General features: G+C 45.3%; 1 protein-coding gene across 7 annotated transcripts in view; it reads right to left on the bottom strand.

The window, feature by feature from the left end:
* The window catches only part of CD274 (CD274 molecule), a 63122-nt gene that overhangs the window by 23900 nt on the left and 21526 nt on the right, over positions 1 to 17696 (bottom strand). For 4 of the 7 annotated variants that reach the window (XR_003858323.1, XM_029613742.1, XM_029613732.1 and 1 more), the window contains exons 2-5: positions 10166 to 10290; positions 9680 to 10058; positions 9230 to 9290; positions 302 to 664 (exon numbers count right to left, since the gene is read on the bottom strand). Coding sequence is in view for 6 of the 7 variants with exons in the window: in XM_029613742.1 (XP_029469602.1) it covers positions 302 to 664; positions 9230 to 9290; positions 9680 to 9739 (484 nt within the window). In the remaining variant the exon portion in view is untranslated. The remainder of the gene's footprint in view (positions 1 to 301; positions 665 to 9229; positions 9291 to 9679; positions 10059 to 10165; positions 10291 to 17696) is intronic. The other 3 variants (XM_029613722.1, XM_029613749.1, XM_029613757.1) reach the window with 3 other exon arrangements.

Below are 17696 nucleotides of genomic sequence, written 5' to 3'. Positions count from 1 at the left end.
TTACGTGAGTCAATCTAATTCCTCCCTAGTAAGAGTATGATTGTTTTTAGAGATGTTTAATTTTTTAATATTGTATTTTATTTTTATTGCTGATTTATATTTTACCACTGTAATTGATACTTTATGTGTACATTTGTACTTTCACTTGTTGTGAATTGCTTTGGTTCTAAAAATGATGAAGGCAATATATAGTATAAATACAATTAGATAGATAAATAGATAAATGCTTGCTTGCATGTTTCTTAATTACAGAACAGCGAGATCCTGCTAAATAATTATTTCATCCTTAACCAGTCCCTACCTTTTACTTGCAAAGTGACTTGCTCATGATCGGCTCCTCCGTAGATAATGAGGCAGACATAGGTCCCTGCGTCTGTGAGCTTCACGTTGGCGATCTGGAGCACAGCATGTCCCCGGTACAGTTCATCCTTTAGCAAGGTTGCTCGGCCTCTGTAGCCTGCATCTTGCATGTTCAGGTTTTCCTTCCCACCATCCAGCAAGTATATTTCTTTCTCCATTGCTTGCAAGGAATATTTATGATGCCAATAGACCTTTAAGTCTTTCATGTTTATACCGCCAGCCACTGGAAACATGCAGGTCATATTCACCGTGCTGCCATAGTGTGCGACATAGACTGATTGGGCAATCTCTACCGTGAATAATGCTGAAATATAAAGGCCTCTTCTAAATGTATTTATTTCACAATTTATAGCCTGCTCAATCCAAAGTACTTGGCGGGTAACAATTTACATATATAATGAACGTATACAATCAGAAAAACAGTGTCCTACAACATGAATAAAATAAAAATACTAAATAAAAACTAAAATAATGCAATAAAACAAAAAATGAGACATTGTAACATAAAAAAATTAAATTACAGAGATGTACATCAATTAAAAGGAAAAAGACAAAAAATAAAAAGTGCCTGAAATAAAGCTGTTAATTTCATAATTAAACATCCAAGTTAAATGCTTGTTTAAAATAAAAAGCTTTGATGTGCTTCCTAAAAGTAAGGATAACATTGGATGTGTCCTGGGCGTGTGTCATAAAAGGTGTGCTCTCTAGTTTCATCTCGAGGTGCCTGGCAAACTGTAGGGATCTCTAGCAGATTACGGCTGAAGCATCTCAAACTCTGCTGCATTTTAGAGGTCTTTATTGAGGTGCTTACACACACACAGATGGAGGTCTCACTGCTTAAGGCTTGATGGATCAAGGCGACAATTTTAAAACTGGATCTTCCATCATTACAGGCAGCCAGTGTAAGAGTGGAGCACGGGAGTAATACCATCATACAGTCTGGTACTGGCGATTAGCATTTTGTGCTGCTTGCAGGCATTTCAGCATACTTGCTGGTGCGCTTAGACACAAAGGATTGTAATGCATCCTTGTGCAAATGGTTATTGTTAGAATGTAAACCGAGGTGATTTGTAACTTGTTTACAAGAATATCGGTATATAAAAGTGCCAAATAAATAAATAATAAATAATAATCTATTTTAGAGATGGCCAAGGATTGTATAATAGTACGAAAATCAGTTGGGGGGGGGGGAGGGTGTCAAATCGGTTTTAATCCATGCAGGGATTTGAAATACTCACATTTACTCATTAAAGCAATACCAGTGATATATTATGAGGGTTGTTTTTCTCTCAGCATGTCTTCATTTAAGCACATTTTATTGACAGAAACAGTTCACAACCTGCATTTATCTATATGACTACAGAGTGTTATGACTTGTAGGTGTGTGGGCCCTGGGCCGAGGTGAGAGATGGTACCGCCCACAGGGAGGAGCCCTGTGAGCTTCACCGTCGGGAGGCGCGGTCTCAGCGGACGTCAGGCACAGCTGTGGAATAGAGTCTTTATTAGAGAGGTAGAAAGGCACAGCCCACGGAGCGGTAGGTGCAGGAAAAGTAGCAAGGTCTGAGCAGAGGGGTATACCCAGAGGGAATAGCTCAGACGTGGAGATCCGGTAGTGGCCCGCAGAGCGGAGAATGCCGAAGAAGTCTCTCCGAAATGGTGATGCGGTAGTGGCCTGCAGCGTAGGGTACACAGAGGGGTTCCTCACTCAGAGATGGTATGGTAGTGGCCCGAGGTACGAGAACACGGGCGAGGGTCCTGTAGCGATGATGCGGTAATGGCCTGCAGTGCAGGGTACACTGGAGTGGTTCCTCACAGAGATGACACGGTAGTGGCCCAAGGCACGGGGTACACTGGAGAGGATCCCGCAGTAAGGCTGGTATAGTAATGGTCCGTGGAGACAAGGTCCGTGGAGTCAAGGTACTCACAGAGTGGTAGTTCCAGGAGAGGTCCCGAGGAGCAGATAGCCAGAGACGAGGAAGGACCCCCGAGGAGTGGGTACATAGAGCATCTCACACCGAAGAGCAGAACTGGAACAGGAAGTCCGTTAGAGTGAAGCGGATTCAGCAACGAGGGAACTCCTTTCTAACTCGGCAGTAGGCAGGGCCAGCCAGCTTAAGTATGACAGAGTGAAGACATCATCCAGAGGGGACGCCCCGAGGTTCCTGCCATAATGTGCTTAAGAATGGCCTGTGCGCACACGCGCCTAAGAGATCACGAAGGCAAGATGGCGGTTGGCAGCGCCCACGCTGTCCCGAGGAATGCCAGGAAGGTCGGCGGTAGCTGGCGGAGGCTGCCACTTTCCCCAATGATGACAAGGCAGCAAAGAAAGAGGTGAGCATTAGTGGTCGCAGCCGTCTGCGACCGATGGGCGTAACACAGAGCATGCTCTTCTATCACAAATGGGAGATTAAGAGGAATGCATACTGGATCTATACTAGACTTTCTGGCCCAATTGAAGATTTCAACCACATCTGTCATCTACTAGAGAAATGATCTTGAGTTCGACAGACTGTTGGCCTGATTATGATTACTTGATGAAGCATATCCCTTGTATCTTTTGTTTCTTCTTTTTTTCAGTTCTTTTTTGATTAGTTTCCACCTTTTCTCATTTAAGTTTTCAAGTTACTTGGACATGATGAAAGAATCTTTGTTGCTGGATGTTTTAAGGAGTTGAGAAAATATTTATGCGAGATGATTTAAGTGCAATAGATCCTGCAGGCAGGCCGGGGGGGGGGGGGGGGGGGGGGGGTGGAGTTGATGACACCTCTTGAAGTCCTTTCAGACCACGTGTTCTTTGAGAGTGAAGCACTTTATATTAAAGCCAATTGTTACATGCAAGAGAAGAGAGAAAGAAGCTATATAAAGTTAAAAAAAAAAAAAAAGCATTTAATGCAAAATAAGGTAAAATTAGAAAGAAGAAAAAAATGAAAAAGAAATTCAATATAATATAGTAAGAGGAGAGAAAAAAAGAGAGAGGAAATTATAAAAGCCTAAAAATAAGAATCCAAGACCTTAAAAAGTGAATTTAAAAACCTGGAAAATTATTTGTTATAATACTTTATCATGGTTTTCATAGTACAAAAGCTCAGAAAATGAGCCAGCCCCATGGCTTAGGCCATAGTGGTGTGTGCTCTGATAGAGCAGCTTGAGTTTGAGTCTGCTGTCTATTAGGGCCAGGGAAGGAAAGTGGCCACTCACCACCTGTTGCACTTCCTGGCTGTGTTAGCTCCAAAGCCGGGCCTGCTTACCTGGCGTGACCCTCTACCAGCACGGCCCCAACTCCCTGCTCTGTTCGACCCTGACCGCGTCCTCTACGGGCATCTTCAGCTCCCTCACGGCCTTCGGCGTTCAGTTCTCCTAGTGTGAATGGAGCTCAGTCTAATTTAAAGACCCAAGCACGGGAAGACCTCGGTTGGTGCCCGAATTTGACGTCACTCATGCAAGGTATATATACCTCAGCCCGGCCCCTAGCTCGGGGCCTTGGCAATCGGGTCATACACTCCGGTGTCTCTAGTTTGCCTTCCTGCATTCCAGTGTCTTGCTCCTGTGTCTCCTGTTCCAGTCTCTCTGTTCCAGCATCTCTCGTGTCTCCTGTTCCAGCGTCTCCCGTGTCTCCTGTTCCAGCGTCTCCTGCTCCTTCGTCTCTCCATTCCTGGTAGTACCTTTCGGACTGATCTCACGGTACTGACTTTTGCCTGTCCTGACCTCTGACTACTCTCTGATTTCCGCCTGCCCTGACCTCTGCCTGGAACTCCGTTTACTCTTGACTGCCTCCTGGAATTTGACCTTCTGCTTGACCTGACTATGCCCGGATTGAACTCTGTTGCCTGGCTGACCATTCTGAACTATACTCTGGCCTTGATACTCGCCATACACTCAGACACTCTCTTCCGGCCTCCTGTGACCTCTGGACTTCCCTGCCAGAACACCAACTGCGCACCCTTGTTCATGGTGGGCACTCCTTTGAACTTTCTCTCTCGGAGACCAGGCGGCCTGGGTAACCAAGGGCTCAACCTGAGGGAACCCCGGGTTGCTATTGGCGAAGCTCCAGCTAGCCTCTGTTTCCTCCTGTGCTCCACCTCCTGGTGGCAGGCGCTCTCCGGGTCCGACTGGAGGGCCGTACCAATCCTGCACCAGGCTAAGGATCCACTCCCAGCGCAACAACCACCATGACAACTCCTGGAAGTCATAAAGAGTGGTGCTAAGAGACTTGCTCAGAGGAGACATCCCTAGAAATACAGATGTCGGTAGAAAAATGACCACGTGTTCCACCCAGTCTCCCATTTGTGCCTGCCACAAGTTTTTCTTGATTCACAGTCTTCTTCCTTCCTCCTTGCACTGCTAGAGTCCTTTTGTGTCTTTATCATGCAAAGTTGACCACAGTTTTGGCTCCTGTAGCCTCCACTGGAAATCTGATCCAGGTATCCACCACCCTCTCTGTGAACAAGTATTTTTTTTCGCATTTTGTGTTTTTTGGGGGGCTCAGCAGTGTTCTCCTGCTCTTTTGGGATTTCAGCTCAATTGGAACCAGGACTGGGTTCTGGCACCATAAGCCTTCATTCAGAACTACCCAGGAATTTGTTTTCCTTATTATACATAGTACATGACGGCATATAAAGACCAAATGGCTCATCAATCTGCATGGGGATTTGTTCACTTTGGTAGATATGCATATAGATTCCCATATGCAATCCCACACCAATACCCCTCTCCCCTCACCCCATGTCTTTTTAATGGAACTCTCAACCCATTTCGTACCACTGCTCTCCATAACACCCCAAAGATGGCCAAAATCCATTACAGTGGTGGCCTCTACCACCTCCATTTCAAGCCTTGCCATCTTTAACATTGATTCTTACAAGACCAATAGTTAAACTGATATCCAAGCCCCCTTCTATGACTTATTATCATGTTTTGTAATAATTCTCAGAGCCACCAAGGTCAGTGAAGGTGGTATTAAAATCAACCTATCTCTGGCCTTCCCATGTTCATTGAAGCTTTGGTTTTAACTAAAACCATCATGGTCCCTCCATGTAGGAAACCCCAAGCTTGGATATTAAGGGACATCAGAGAGATTTTAATGAATCTGCTGAAGGATCTATTCAGTAGGTATTTGGAGATGGGAGTGGTTTTATGGGTCTGGAGAAGAGTGGATTTTGTCTCTCTACATAAAAGTGGTAACAAAGAAGAGGATGGAAATTACAGGCCAGTTAGTCTGACCTTGGCGGTAGAAAAATTAATAGAGATTCTACTAAGGAAAAGGATATTGAAGCATCATTTTTTGCAGGAATTGAGGCAGCATGATATTACCAAAGGGAAATTATGTCAAACAAATCTGATCAATTTCTCTGATTGGGTGACTAAAGAATTAGATCAAGGACAATTGTTTGGTGTAGTAGTGTGCTTGGATTTCAACAAAGCTTTTGATACTGTCCTACATAAGAGATTCATAAAAAACTGAGTAGCCTGAAGTGGGCCCTCAGGTGGTGAACTGAATTAGAAACTGGTTGAATGATAGACAATAGAAGGCACTTGTAAATGAATTTCTTGCAGAGGAAAGAAGGGTTATTAGTAGAGTGTCTCAGTGATCGATTTTATGCTTTGCTACCCTGCCAGCAGCATCATGGGAGACTTGGGACAATGTGTAAAACGTATAACATTATAGAAATAAAATAATTTTGTATAGAAAATCCTATTAAATGGAGATGAACAATACTCAAATAGAGCTCAAATATGTAAATAAAGTTTAAATAATACAGTCATTAATCACAGAAGCTATTGATGCTTCCTCTTTTAGCATTAACATAGAAGCACCAGGTGAGTCTTGGTGTAAGAGGTGTTAACACATGTGGTTAATATTAGTTGCTGGATGGCGGACAATACATTAGCACTAAATGTAAAGAAACTGAATTGATTATGCTTCAGAGGTTTATGCCCCCAGATATACCATCTTAATTACAGTTTGAAAATCTGACAATTCCCATTTCTTCATAGGCACAGAACCTAAGTATTGTAATTGTCTCTACGTTTTCACTACATTCTCATATAAAACAAGTGGTAAAAAGTGCCTTTTTAAAACTTCACATGTTGCACAAACGTAAGCCTTTCTAATGGCCAATGATTTTAAGACAATTCTTTTAAGCCCTTGTTCTGTCTAATTGAGTATTGAATTCATTGTATGTAGAACTGACAATGACCACTCTGAAAGATCTTCAGGCAGTTCAAAATGCCACCACCTGCATGCTGACTGGTGCTTGTCTCAGAGATCATATCACTCCTGTTGTAAGGAACAGCATGTGTTAGCCCCTCTTGCCATGACATAGCCTCATAGGTAACATCCTGAGGTCCACACCAGCGATGGGTGAGCAAGTCTTGGCACCCAGGCTATGACTGAGTCCAAAAGACTACACAAATACCAAGCCAGACAAGGGCAAGGCTGATAACTTAAGGCAAGGATTATGGCTTACAACAAGGATGATAGCTTGAAACAAGGCTGAGGCACACACTTACACTGGCTGACTCTAACTCACATGCTCAGCCTCACACAGTCTGTCTCTCACTCATGTGCTTAATCTCATACAAACACACCCACAGAGTGCTCAGACTCACATAGGCACATACACACAGGCTGTCTCTCACTCACATAGGCATGCCAACACACAGGCTATCTCTCACTCTCACATGCTCAGTCTCACACAGGCACACACATACACGCTGTCTCTCTCCTCCCAGAAGCACAAGTAACAGCAACAGCTTTGGCCTGTCCTCTTTTAGCCCCTGTGACCAACGGGACTCATTCTCTTTCTTGGGGCCACAGGGGCTGATGCTGTGCCTCTTCAAATTTGGCTCACACTGTTCTTTCTATTGTTCCTGCACAGGTTCACCTCACTTCCTCTTCTGGCCAAATTGCTTGCACAGCTCCCCATCCCCCTCGTGTTATTTTCAGATGGCCACTTGGTGCTGCAATTGGCTCTGCTGCTAGCATTCTGCCCGGGCTTGAAAATGATGACAGCCCCGGGCGGAGGAGGAGATCCCTGCATTCTACTGGAGCAGATGAGGGGGAGAAAAGATTAGCCACATCAGCAGGAGACCAGGGAGCATTGTATTCTGGCCATGGAGGTAGCGATACACCAGCTTGTGCATTGTGACACAGTGGTGTGTTGCAATACGCTGGTTGAGAATCACTGCATTAATAAATCCTCTGCATGCTTTAGGATCACACCCATATTTTCGAGGTGGTGGTAGTTGAATTACGTACACACCAGTCTGGATAGGTGCCAGTGCAAGGTTTTGCCAGAACTGGAACTGAAACTGAAGCTGGACGTTGGACTTGTATTACGTCTAAATGCTGTGACAAGGTCCATAATGAGTCTTTTACTTGTTTCCTCACTGGTTTTAGTCAGCATGCTATACTAGTAATCTATAAGCACAAAAAGCAGTTGATTTGATATGCTAATGCATACCTGATAATATAACCAAAATATTTTCTATCTATAATCTTTTCTCTATCCTGATCCTTGTAACACTGATAAATAAGTTTACAGCAGTAAGATTGTGTTATCTTTAAAGAAATTCCTAATAAATTTCCATTCTCTAAGACAAAGAGGGTAGTGTTATTTTCTGATTGTATATAAAAATACTATTATATATAAAATTACAAGCCGTTAAGCCCGTAACAACGGGCTACATTAAAATTTTTTTTTTGGTCCATTTCCTTTCCACTCCCTCCCCCCACCTCTCTCTCTCTCTCTCACCTCCCCCCACACCTCCCTCTCTCTCTCCTCCCTCCCTCTCACCTCCCCCCACCTCCCTCTCTCCCCACCTCACTCCCTCCCTCCCCACCTCACTCTCCCCCCCTCCCACTCTCTCCCCCTCCCCTCCCACCTCACTCTCTCCCACCTCCCCTCAGCTCACTCTCCTCCCAGCTCAACCACAACCGGCAGACAGGGGGGTGTCCCTCCCGCGCGCGCGCCGCCGCCGTTACTGCTCCTCCCTGCCTCTCGCACGCTGCCGCCGCTACTGCTCCTCCCTGCCTCTCTCTCTCGTACGCGCGCGCGTCGCCGCCACTATTGCTCCTCCCTGCCTCTCGCGCGCGCTCGTCGTCGCCGCCACCGCCGGTCCTGCTCGCTGCCGCTGCCGGTCCTGCTCCTAAGGAGCAGGCGCCATTTTTTTTCCTGACACGCTGCGCTCTGGCCGATGTGCGCGCATGCACAGTAGAGCTACTCTCTACTGAGCATTTGCGGCACGTCAGTCAAGCTTCGTTTATTAGTATAGATATGCCCAGGCCTTACACCTTAAGAGCAGTAACCTGAACCTAAACTTTCTGGAAATGACTGAAGACATTATTTTTCACTCAGGTGTTTAGATCAGCTGATAAGCAAACTATATGTTGGTCCAAGATTTTTGGCCTCTAGATATATGAGTTAGTGTCGAATGAGGTCCTTTCTTATTTTCAATACAGATATAGTTTAGCCTTAGACTGATGTGGCTTTGGCGAGTAGCTGCGTTTTGTTAATGATGCTTTTGGAATGTTATTTGTTTATGGATATTGTTTCAATAATTTTTTACAAATGGGAACATGTTACCGGCCTAGAATTGTAAATAGCGCAGACTACAATGCTTTTTTAGATAAATCAATAAAATAATAAATAAGTCATCCAACATAGCACTAATTCAATTGAAATATTGCTTTGCAGGACGGTTTTAAATGACAGCTATGGGATAACAACATTCAGCTTACTCCAGATCTGATATGATAGCCATATCAATAGTTTGAATGAAATTAATATTCAGTCAAAATGAATATGAACCGAGGCGCATGTCTGCATAAACACAAACACTGAAGACTAAGAAAATGTGCCATTCCTACCATTTATCGAACACCAGTTAGAGAGGAATGTGAAGACAAGAAGAGTCTTCTCCATTGGGACCTGAAACACAATAGAAATATTTGATTTCTTTGCTGTATTCTGAGATTGCCCTTGTATATCAAATTGTTAACAATCCAATATCTATGGACCTGATTTTCAATAGCACTTACACACTTAAATTTGGGTTTTACATGTGCAAATGCACTTTACCTGTGTAAGTGGACTTTTGAAATCTGCTACAGTATATGCCATTGAATTGTCCATAGGATTTACTCACTAAGTGCACTTTACACATGTAAATGGCTTTTGAAAATTGATATGTGAGTAGTTACATTTACACATGTAACTCCTTTTGAAAATTACCCCCCTTATTTATAGCTCCAGAAAACAAGGCACTTTTTGAATGGTTGGTAATTTTAACTAATCTTATTAAGACCTGTTGTTATTACCTGTTCCGTTAGTTTATTTTTATTTAATGGTTCCGTTAGTTTATTTTGATTTAATGCCATTTGTTGATAGCAGAAGTGCCATGCACAGATTAAGATGCACCATGAAAAATGGCCAGTATAATGGTTTCATAAGCATCTGCATTTAAAAATAAAGCACAAGTAAACACTATTTGCTAGTGAAGTTACGTCTTGTATACTGGCGATGAAAGGGATACTGTTCATATGCTGTCATCATCTTACCTTCTGTGTTACAAGATCAAAGCGTTTTCAAAGTCTTAAAAGAAGGAGCACACCTACGCAAGCAGCTAACGAGAATGTTCCCTTTCTTATGCAGACCGCAAGCGGTATCAGCAGTCCAAGTGTGAAAGGATGGAAACTTCTACATGGGAGTATGAAATGTGAAACCTAGTCATACCTGAACTATAAAAGGGCAAAACAAAAGGTGGCGAGCATTTGTTTATTTATAGCCATAATACGTGAATGTACCTTTCATAAACCTCCTATGAAGAAAGAGCCTGCAGGAGTACAACCCCTAACTCTGCTTGTCTCTTCCCTGGGTCCTGTCCCCGTTCTGGATCATGAGCTTCTCTTTGCACCTCTTTATCAGCATCCTGAGAATGATTAGTAAACAAGCAGAAAAATATTAAAGGGTAGATGTTGGATAGAGTTGAGTCTTTCCTGAGAATCAACCAATGCTAATCCTCTATTCTCCACTTAATGTTCTCTTGTGCCGCTTCATGGGCACCCCACTTATCCAGGCTTTGCCCACCTTCCACTTGAAAAACCTGTTCTCTTCACCTCACTAAGGGGGTCATTTACCAAGCGGATCACACGCGATAAGGGACGTTTCGCACCCGAAAATCCCTTATCGCGTGCGATACCAAGATGGGGGTGGAGTCGGGGCAGTGTCAGCCCCGGAAGAGGAGGAGTCGGGGCGGCACCGGGGCTGACGCCGCAAAGACTGCGCCGACAGCGAAAGGTAAGCACCTTTATCACTGTCAGTTTCGCGCCGAGTAACTACACCTTTTATGGTGTAGTTATTTGGTGCGATCGCTGCCAGCTATCACAGGACACCCCCCCCCCCCCCCGTTTTTCCCCCCGCTCCCCGTTACCGCGGGATTCAGGGAGCCCTGTGACGTTGGTAAATCTAGGCCTAAATTTGCAACTATTTTGGGAGTTAGAAGAAGAGCCAAAAGTCTGTTGGAGCAGGAGATGATGCTCACTGGCGCCCCCTGCTGCCCTCCTGCATTCTTTGGGACCCTGCTGCTCACTAAGCATCATGTTGAGCCCCCTCTGCTTCCCTCACACGTGCTTCTCCCTCCACCCCACATCTATTTCTTTAAATACAAGTTTGAGATCTTTGACAAAACATTTTGGTACTGGCTGGAATAACAATAAAGGAATACTAATCGAATAGAAAGCTGTTATTGTAGCAAATCTTAACAGTTTTTCTTTATTCACTTTAAATACTGTAAATAAGTAGAAGGAATATCAGCTTTCTGACCCTTACAGTCTTTTCTGTTATGACCCGCTGCCCGCGGGCCCCCTCCCGCGAGCATGCTCACTCACCCACGCCTTGCTTCACCCGACGCGGCAGGACGCCGCCGTCGGGCCTCCCACACGGCTGGGGCCACGGACTTGATTTCTTCTTTGCGGCCCGGAGGCCGCCCCTGCTCCTTGTCCTTGCCGCAGCCGCGGTCTTTCCTGCTTTCCTTTGCGGCCTGGAGCCGCCCCGTGTCAGCTTTCGCGGTAGGGAGCAGCAACGCCATCAAGGGGGTCCTCGTGGGACAGCCTGGAGGCTACCCCGAAGCCTGCCTGCCCGTTTCCTGCTTTTCTCTGTGCTACGTCGGTGCAGGCCGCTGTCCGCGGGCCTGCACAGCTTCCTGCTGCTTCTTAGGTGCCGGCGCGAGCCATTCTGCCAGACTTAAAGGGCCAGGCACAGGAAGTGTGCTGGCCCCACCTAGGGAGTGGACTTCCTGCTTCAGCCCTATAAAGGGCTGCTTCGTCAGTCTGTTCGTGGCCTTGCATCGGAGTGTCGTCCTTCTGGAGGCTCCTGCCTGCCAGAGCTCCATCAGGCCTTCTTGTCTTCTCCATGGAGTTCCTGTTTAGTTCCTGTTCTTTCGCCTTGTCAAGTCTTGTTTTCGTGCCTGAGGTTCCTGTCCAGATGTTCAGTCCAGATGTCCTGTCCAGATGTCCTGTCCAGGTATCCTGATGTTCCTGTCCTGATTTTTGTCTTAATGTCCTGTCCAGATGTCCCATCCAGGTATCCTGATGTTCCTGTCCTGATTTTCGTCTTGATGTCCTGCCATGATCTTCTACGTCCAGATGTCCTGTCTTCCCGGATGTTCTTCCCTGCATCTACATATGTGCTCCTGGCCTTCTGACCTGTTGGGCCTAGGAGAGGCCAACAGGTGGGATCCGTCCCTGCGCTCTGGAGCTTCTGTTCCCGCCAGCCGTCGGAGCTTTGGATATCATTGCTCCCATTATCGGAGTTCCTCCTCGCCTGGATCTTCTCTGCGCATGTCCCGCTCTCCTCGTGGTCCGTGACCAGCCTTCGGGCTGTGTAGGGCGCGCAGTGGGACAGGGTGGTCCACGACTCAGTCCCGCAGGTGGGCTGAGTAGGGCGCCCTGAGAGACTGTGCAACTGTCCTTCTGCCCAAGTGTCTTCTGTGATGTCTTTGTATCCCGAGTCTTGCTACAGTTCCTGTCTGGTTCCAGTACTCGAGTCTTGCTACAGTTCCTGCCTGGTTCCAGTACCTGAGCTCCGTTACAGTACTGATCTACCATTGTCCTGTCTTCGTGTCAAGGTCCTCGACTGCCCTCAACCTCAGGCCAGGCCTGCTGCTCCATGCTGTTCGCAGCAAGTCCAAAAGGGCTCGGAATGGTCGGAGGACCATTCAACTTCCAACATCCTCGGATGTTGGCCTTGGAAGCTTGCAGGCCTGGCAAGGGTCAGCCCGCTAGCCACGCTGGAATACGCCGTCAACCCTCGGGTCGGTCCTGGGTTCGCCTGGGACCGGGCTGAAGCCCAAGGGCACACTAAATCATCCCGCAACAGAACGCCAAGCCTTCGAGGCCATAACAGAATGCAAGGCCTCGAGGCCGCAAGAGAATGCAAGGCCTTCAAGGTTGCAACACTTTTCAGCACGTTTGCTCTCCACCCTCATGCTGCATCTTTTTCAGTAGTGAACTCACAAATTTTGTCCCGGGGGAATCAGAATAATGGGGGCAGAGAGGGCAGTAAAACGACTACTTGTAAAAACATTATAAAACTGAATTGTGAAGCCATTGCTCCATGCTATTAATATAAATACTATGTCATCCTTGGGGGAGGTGTACCTAAGTTTCCCAAGGATGGAAAGGGCCACAGCTTACATTCAACACATCTTCCTCCTTTTCCTTTTTCCCCCTCCAGATTTCCTTCTCTTTCTGTGTTTTCTATTTGCCTTATCTTTACCTCTCGTTGAAAATTAGCCACTCAAATTATCTTTTCTCTCTTCCTATCCAATCCTTTCTTCACCGTTTGCTCTTTTGATATGACCTAATCCTCCCTCACAATTCCACTGTCACGATTGTTCTCTCCCACTCAGACCTCATTCAACCCCAAAACACATCCCCTACACATCCAATGTGCCACTCACCCCAAACTACAGGACTTTTTCATTTGCACTGATCTTGATTTCCTCGCTATACACACACACACACAAATACACACACACTTCACACTCCTCAAGACACACTTGTTATGGCTCCCTGAGTCCATTCTGTTAAGTCTCCCTGAGTCAGGGACACACAACTGGGGAGCGGCACAGGATGGTAAGGCAGAACCTGGAACAAGAAAAGGGCCAGTCTTCCGCCTAGCTAGCCCCCTCCCCCGCAAGTTGAGCCCTTGGGTTCTGGGGTCAGTAGGTCTCTGCGGCGGCAGTACATCATAGTGGTGAGTCCACACAGGCAAGACTTGGACAAGACAAGCTGGAGTCAAGCAGGACAAGGCAGGCTGGAGACTGTGGCTAAAGACAAGGCAGGTCTGGCTTGGCAAGCAGGACAAGGCAAGCAAGGCTTGAACCTGGAACTAGACATCACAGATCAGACAAGGCAAGGACAAAACTCTAATATAGGCAAGACTGGACAGGATACTGGAACAAATAGGACAAAACCAACAAAGCAGACAAGGGCAGAGTCAGACAAGAGAAATCCCAAACAAAGAACATACAAGCCCGAAGGCAACAAGGCTGTAAACGGAGTAGGCCCAAATACCTCAAGGCAAAGCAGAAGGCAGAAGGCCCATAGGCCACAAGACAAGGCTAGAGCAAGGCCGAAAGCCCATAGGACATAGCTCAAAGTTAGCCAGATAAAATGTTCTCTGGCTAACTCTGAGCATCCAGATCCAGAGTTAGCCAGATAAAATGTTCTCTGGCTAACTCTGAGCATCCAGATCCAGAGTTAGCCAGATAAAATGTTCTCTGGCTAACTCTGAGCATCCAGATCCAGAGTTAGCCAGATAAAATGTTCTCTGGCTAACTCTGAGGGTGACAGTGTGATGGGATTTTTAAATCCCGCCATTTGTCTGGCTAAGTCCAAACTTAGCAAATGGCACTCAATGCTGACTTCATAATTTAGAAACTAAAAAAAAAAAAAAATTGTCCATATGATATAGAATAATAAAAAAAATTTACAAACTCACTGATTCAACAACTATGTTCGAAATAAAATGTACTGTTCTCAGTTTGTCTTCTGCTTTCATCTCATCTGCTATCTCCTTTTCATATGTTTCACTCCCCTCTCTGCATATCTCTCCAAAATGTTTTATCTCGTTTTCCTTCTCTCTTTCCCACCTCTCCCTTCCATCACCATCTCTTATCTTCTACCAGTGGTCTCCAGCTCCCCACATATCTGTCATCTCCTCCTCTCACTCCTCCCCCTCACAGCTGTAATCACCATCCCTCCCCTTTCCTCTCTCACACACACATTGCCCTTCCCGGCCCTCCATTTGCCGCTCCATTTCTTCCCTCCCTTCCCCAGTCTCCACTTCCTCTCCCTTCCAGCTCCTCTCTCTCTTTCTGGCTCTGCATTCCCTAGTCCTTCTCCCTCTTTTTGATTCTCATCCCCCCCCCCCCCCCAATCCACCTTCTCTTTCCAGCGCCATGGTGACAAAGCTCCACCATGGTTTCGTAACTGAAGGGCAGCAATGAACCCAGGAGACAGAAGGGAGAATGCCTGACTCTCCACCAGGAGCTCCAGGAGGGTGAATGGGAAGGAGTGAGAGTGCAGCAGCTACACTAGCAGGACAGGGACACATTGATTATGCCTGATCCCTGTAGCTGGCTGCCACTACCTCCTGCATCACCCTACCATCCAACTCATACTTCTTTTACGCAACTTCAAAAAAGGAATCAAGACATGGCTTTTCATGCAAGCCTACCCTGACTCAAACCAAACCTCCCATCTTTGATCTTCCTCTCCTGCCCCCAGCCTCTCCTGACCCCAGCCTTCATGTCTTCCTTGTTCCCCCCAGTGCTTCCCTGCCTCTCATTCGAGCCCTGTTGAAATCTGCATTGTATAATTGTATATTTGTATATAGTTCCTTGAGTTATAGTATGTACACATCCGGTGATGTGATTTTAACTACATAATATGGTTTATCTTTCTCGTTTCTTAACTTGTTCCTTATCTCTCCCTCAATCTTTACTTTCTGCCCTTCCTCTCTCCCTTCTTTCCATCCTGCTCCCATCCCCCACACCCGTTCATTGTAATTTCCATTCCTTTTGGTTAATTGTAAATCGGCGTGATGTTTTCCACGAAAGTCGGTATATAAAAGCTCTTAAATAAATAAATAAATAGAAAACGCGCTGGGAGATGGGCACCAGCCATAGACATGTGTTCATTTAATATATCTCTGCCAGTCTCGTGCCACTGTTGCCCACCTCTGTCCCTCTACTGCCTGGATTCAATGGAAGAAAGATGAAAGAGAGGGCAGCCAGAATCTGGATTTTTTCTGCAAGAGGGTGACAGAAATTCACCAGGCCACAGTCGCTTCTCCTCCTTTTGCTGAAGCCAAAGTGGGATGAAGAGAAATATACCAATACAGCATACTGGCGTGCACCACCCCACTTTGAGCTCTGCTCATCCATTTTTTCGAACATACACTCATCTAGCACACATGCAGGTAGGAATTCCCTAAGCCTCTGCTTTTTCTTTCTTCCTCTTTATGAAATCCTGGACAGGAGATGGGAGGTATGTCAAACTCAGTACTGGAACCTCTCAACTCTTTCTCTCCCTCTGTATCACTTTTCTGTAAGTCTGTTTGGATTTATTGTTATGTGTATACCAACATTTGAAATTGTATGTATCTTATGTATGTTTGAATTCTGGGAATCGCTTTGGAGCATGCAATATATAAATAAATGTTAATTAAATAAATATTTCAGTAACGTAAAAGCATTTATTAAATTAAATTGTTTCTTCCTCTGCTTACCTAAGATGTAATTCAGTAACAAATGAGGCAGCCCTGGCCCCCTTCTTTTGAAGTCAGGAACTGCCTAATTTGCAAGGGATAGCAAAATGCTCTTTTGAAAGACAAAAGAGTAACAACTTTTGTTTATGGTGGGCTATTAAGATTGGTACTATCCTTTGAAATCCAACTGGGAAAGGAAAATTAATGCCTTATAATTGCAAATTGGGGAAGTATGTGATCCTATTGGCTGGAGGGCCATTCACTAGTCAACAGCAACACCATGTGAACACTACTAGAAGAAGGGATATTGCAATTAAACCCTCCTCTGAAATAGGAAACATTTGCGCCAGAGCTTAGTTAAGTGATACATTACTTATTCATATCCCAGTGGCCAATGGTGGAAAGAAGACAGATTACCAATGAGAGTTCTTATCCAATCATATGCATCTCTTTGAAACCTGGGGGTTCTTTTGTTTGAACAGAGAGACAGAGAGATTTAGCCATGGCATGAGGTGAGACATTACCTATAGTTGGGTTGCCAATGACAAAAAAAAAGAGAGAAAAAAAAAAGCCAAAAATGAACTTTTCTTTGCTGCAGGGAGTTTGCTATTGTTTCAGTTTCATTTTGTTTCAATTAGCTGAAACAATAAAGGCATTTTCTGTGCCCTAGAGAAAATGTCCCAGTCCCTCACAAGCATGTAAAATATGGCTTCAGCTGGTCCGAGTGTCCTCAGTAAGACAGGGGTCTCAACAGACCTGACTGCCAATGATGGCAGGAGGAGACAGTGTGTTAATGAGGAGCACCAGTCCCCACTGGGAGGGGAAAAGAAGTAGTATTAAAACCCACTTTCTCATGTGAGCAGGGGTTGTTGGCTGGAGAAAGAAACTTGAAGCTGAGTAAGAGAGAGGATCCCAAGCTGTGATTCACTGGGCCAACTTCCCCAGAGTTGTCCCCTAGGGCCTGTTTCCCCTGAAGAAGTCCCATAAAAGGGTGTGTGAAGGACAGGAACAGAGTGGAAATTAATTGAGGTGATATAACAAAGAGAAGAAGATTCTGGAAGGTTTGGACTAGTGTACTGGGAGGTGACAAGAGAAAGGGAATCCTGCTTAAGAAGGTCACCAGAGTCAAAGACCCTTAGCCCAAGACTTTCAGCCAGAAGATACATAGAAAAGGATCATAGAGAAGAGAAAAGCTTCAGCTACCCAACAAGTACTGGGTCCTGGAATGAGAAAGGGACCTGCCAAAAAAGCTAATCTGTTGGAAGACAAAGGAAGAGACAGTAATTTTTGTTTTATACTGTGGGAAACTTTGTGCAGTATTGGTGCACTTCTCAAGTGTACTGTTTTGGACTTTGTGTTTTGGTCACCAGTTTTATTTTTAGTAAAGCTTTTGGGGATAATTTTCAAAAGGATTTACACGCTTAAAAATGTGTTTTGCATGTGTAAATGCACTTTAATGGGCTTTTGAAAATTGATTCAATATATGCCATTGAATTGTCAATAGGTTTTACAAGCATAAGTGCACTTTAAGCGCATAAATGGGTTTTTGAAAATTGCTACAAT

Source organism: Rhinatrema bivittatum, chromosome 1 (assembly GCF_901001135.1).
Source record: "Rhinatrema bivittatum chromosome 1, aRhiBiv1.1, whole genome shotgun sequence".
Classification (NCBI taxonomy): domain Eukaryota; kingdom Metazoa; phylum Chordata; class Amphibia; order Gymnophiona; family Rhinatrematidae; genus Rhinatrema; species Rhinatrema bivittatum.
Note: the sequence above shows the minus strand (reverse complement) of the source record. Positions and strands in the feature narration are given on the sequence as shown.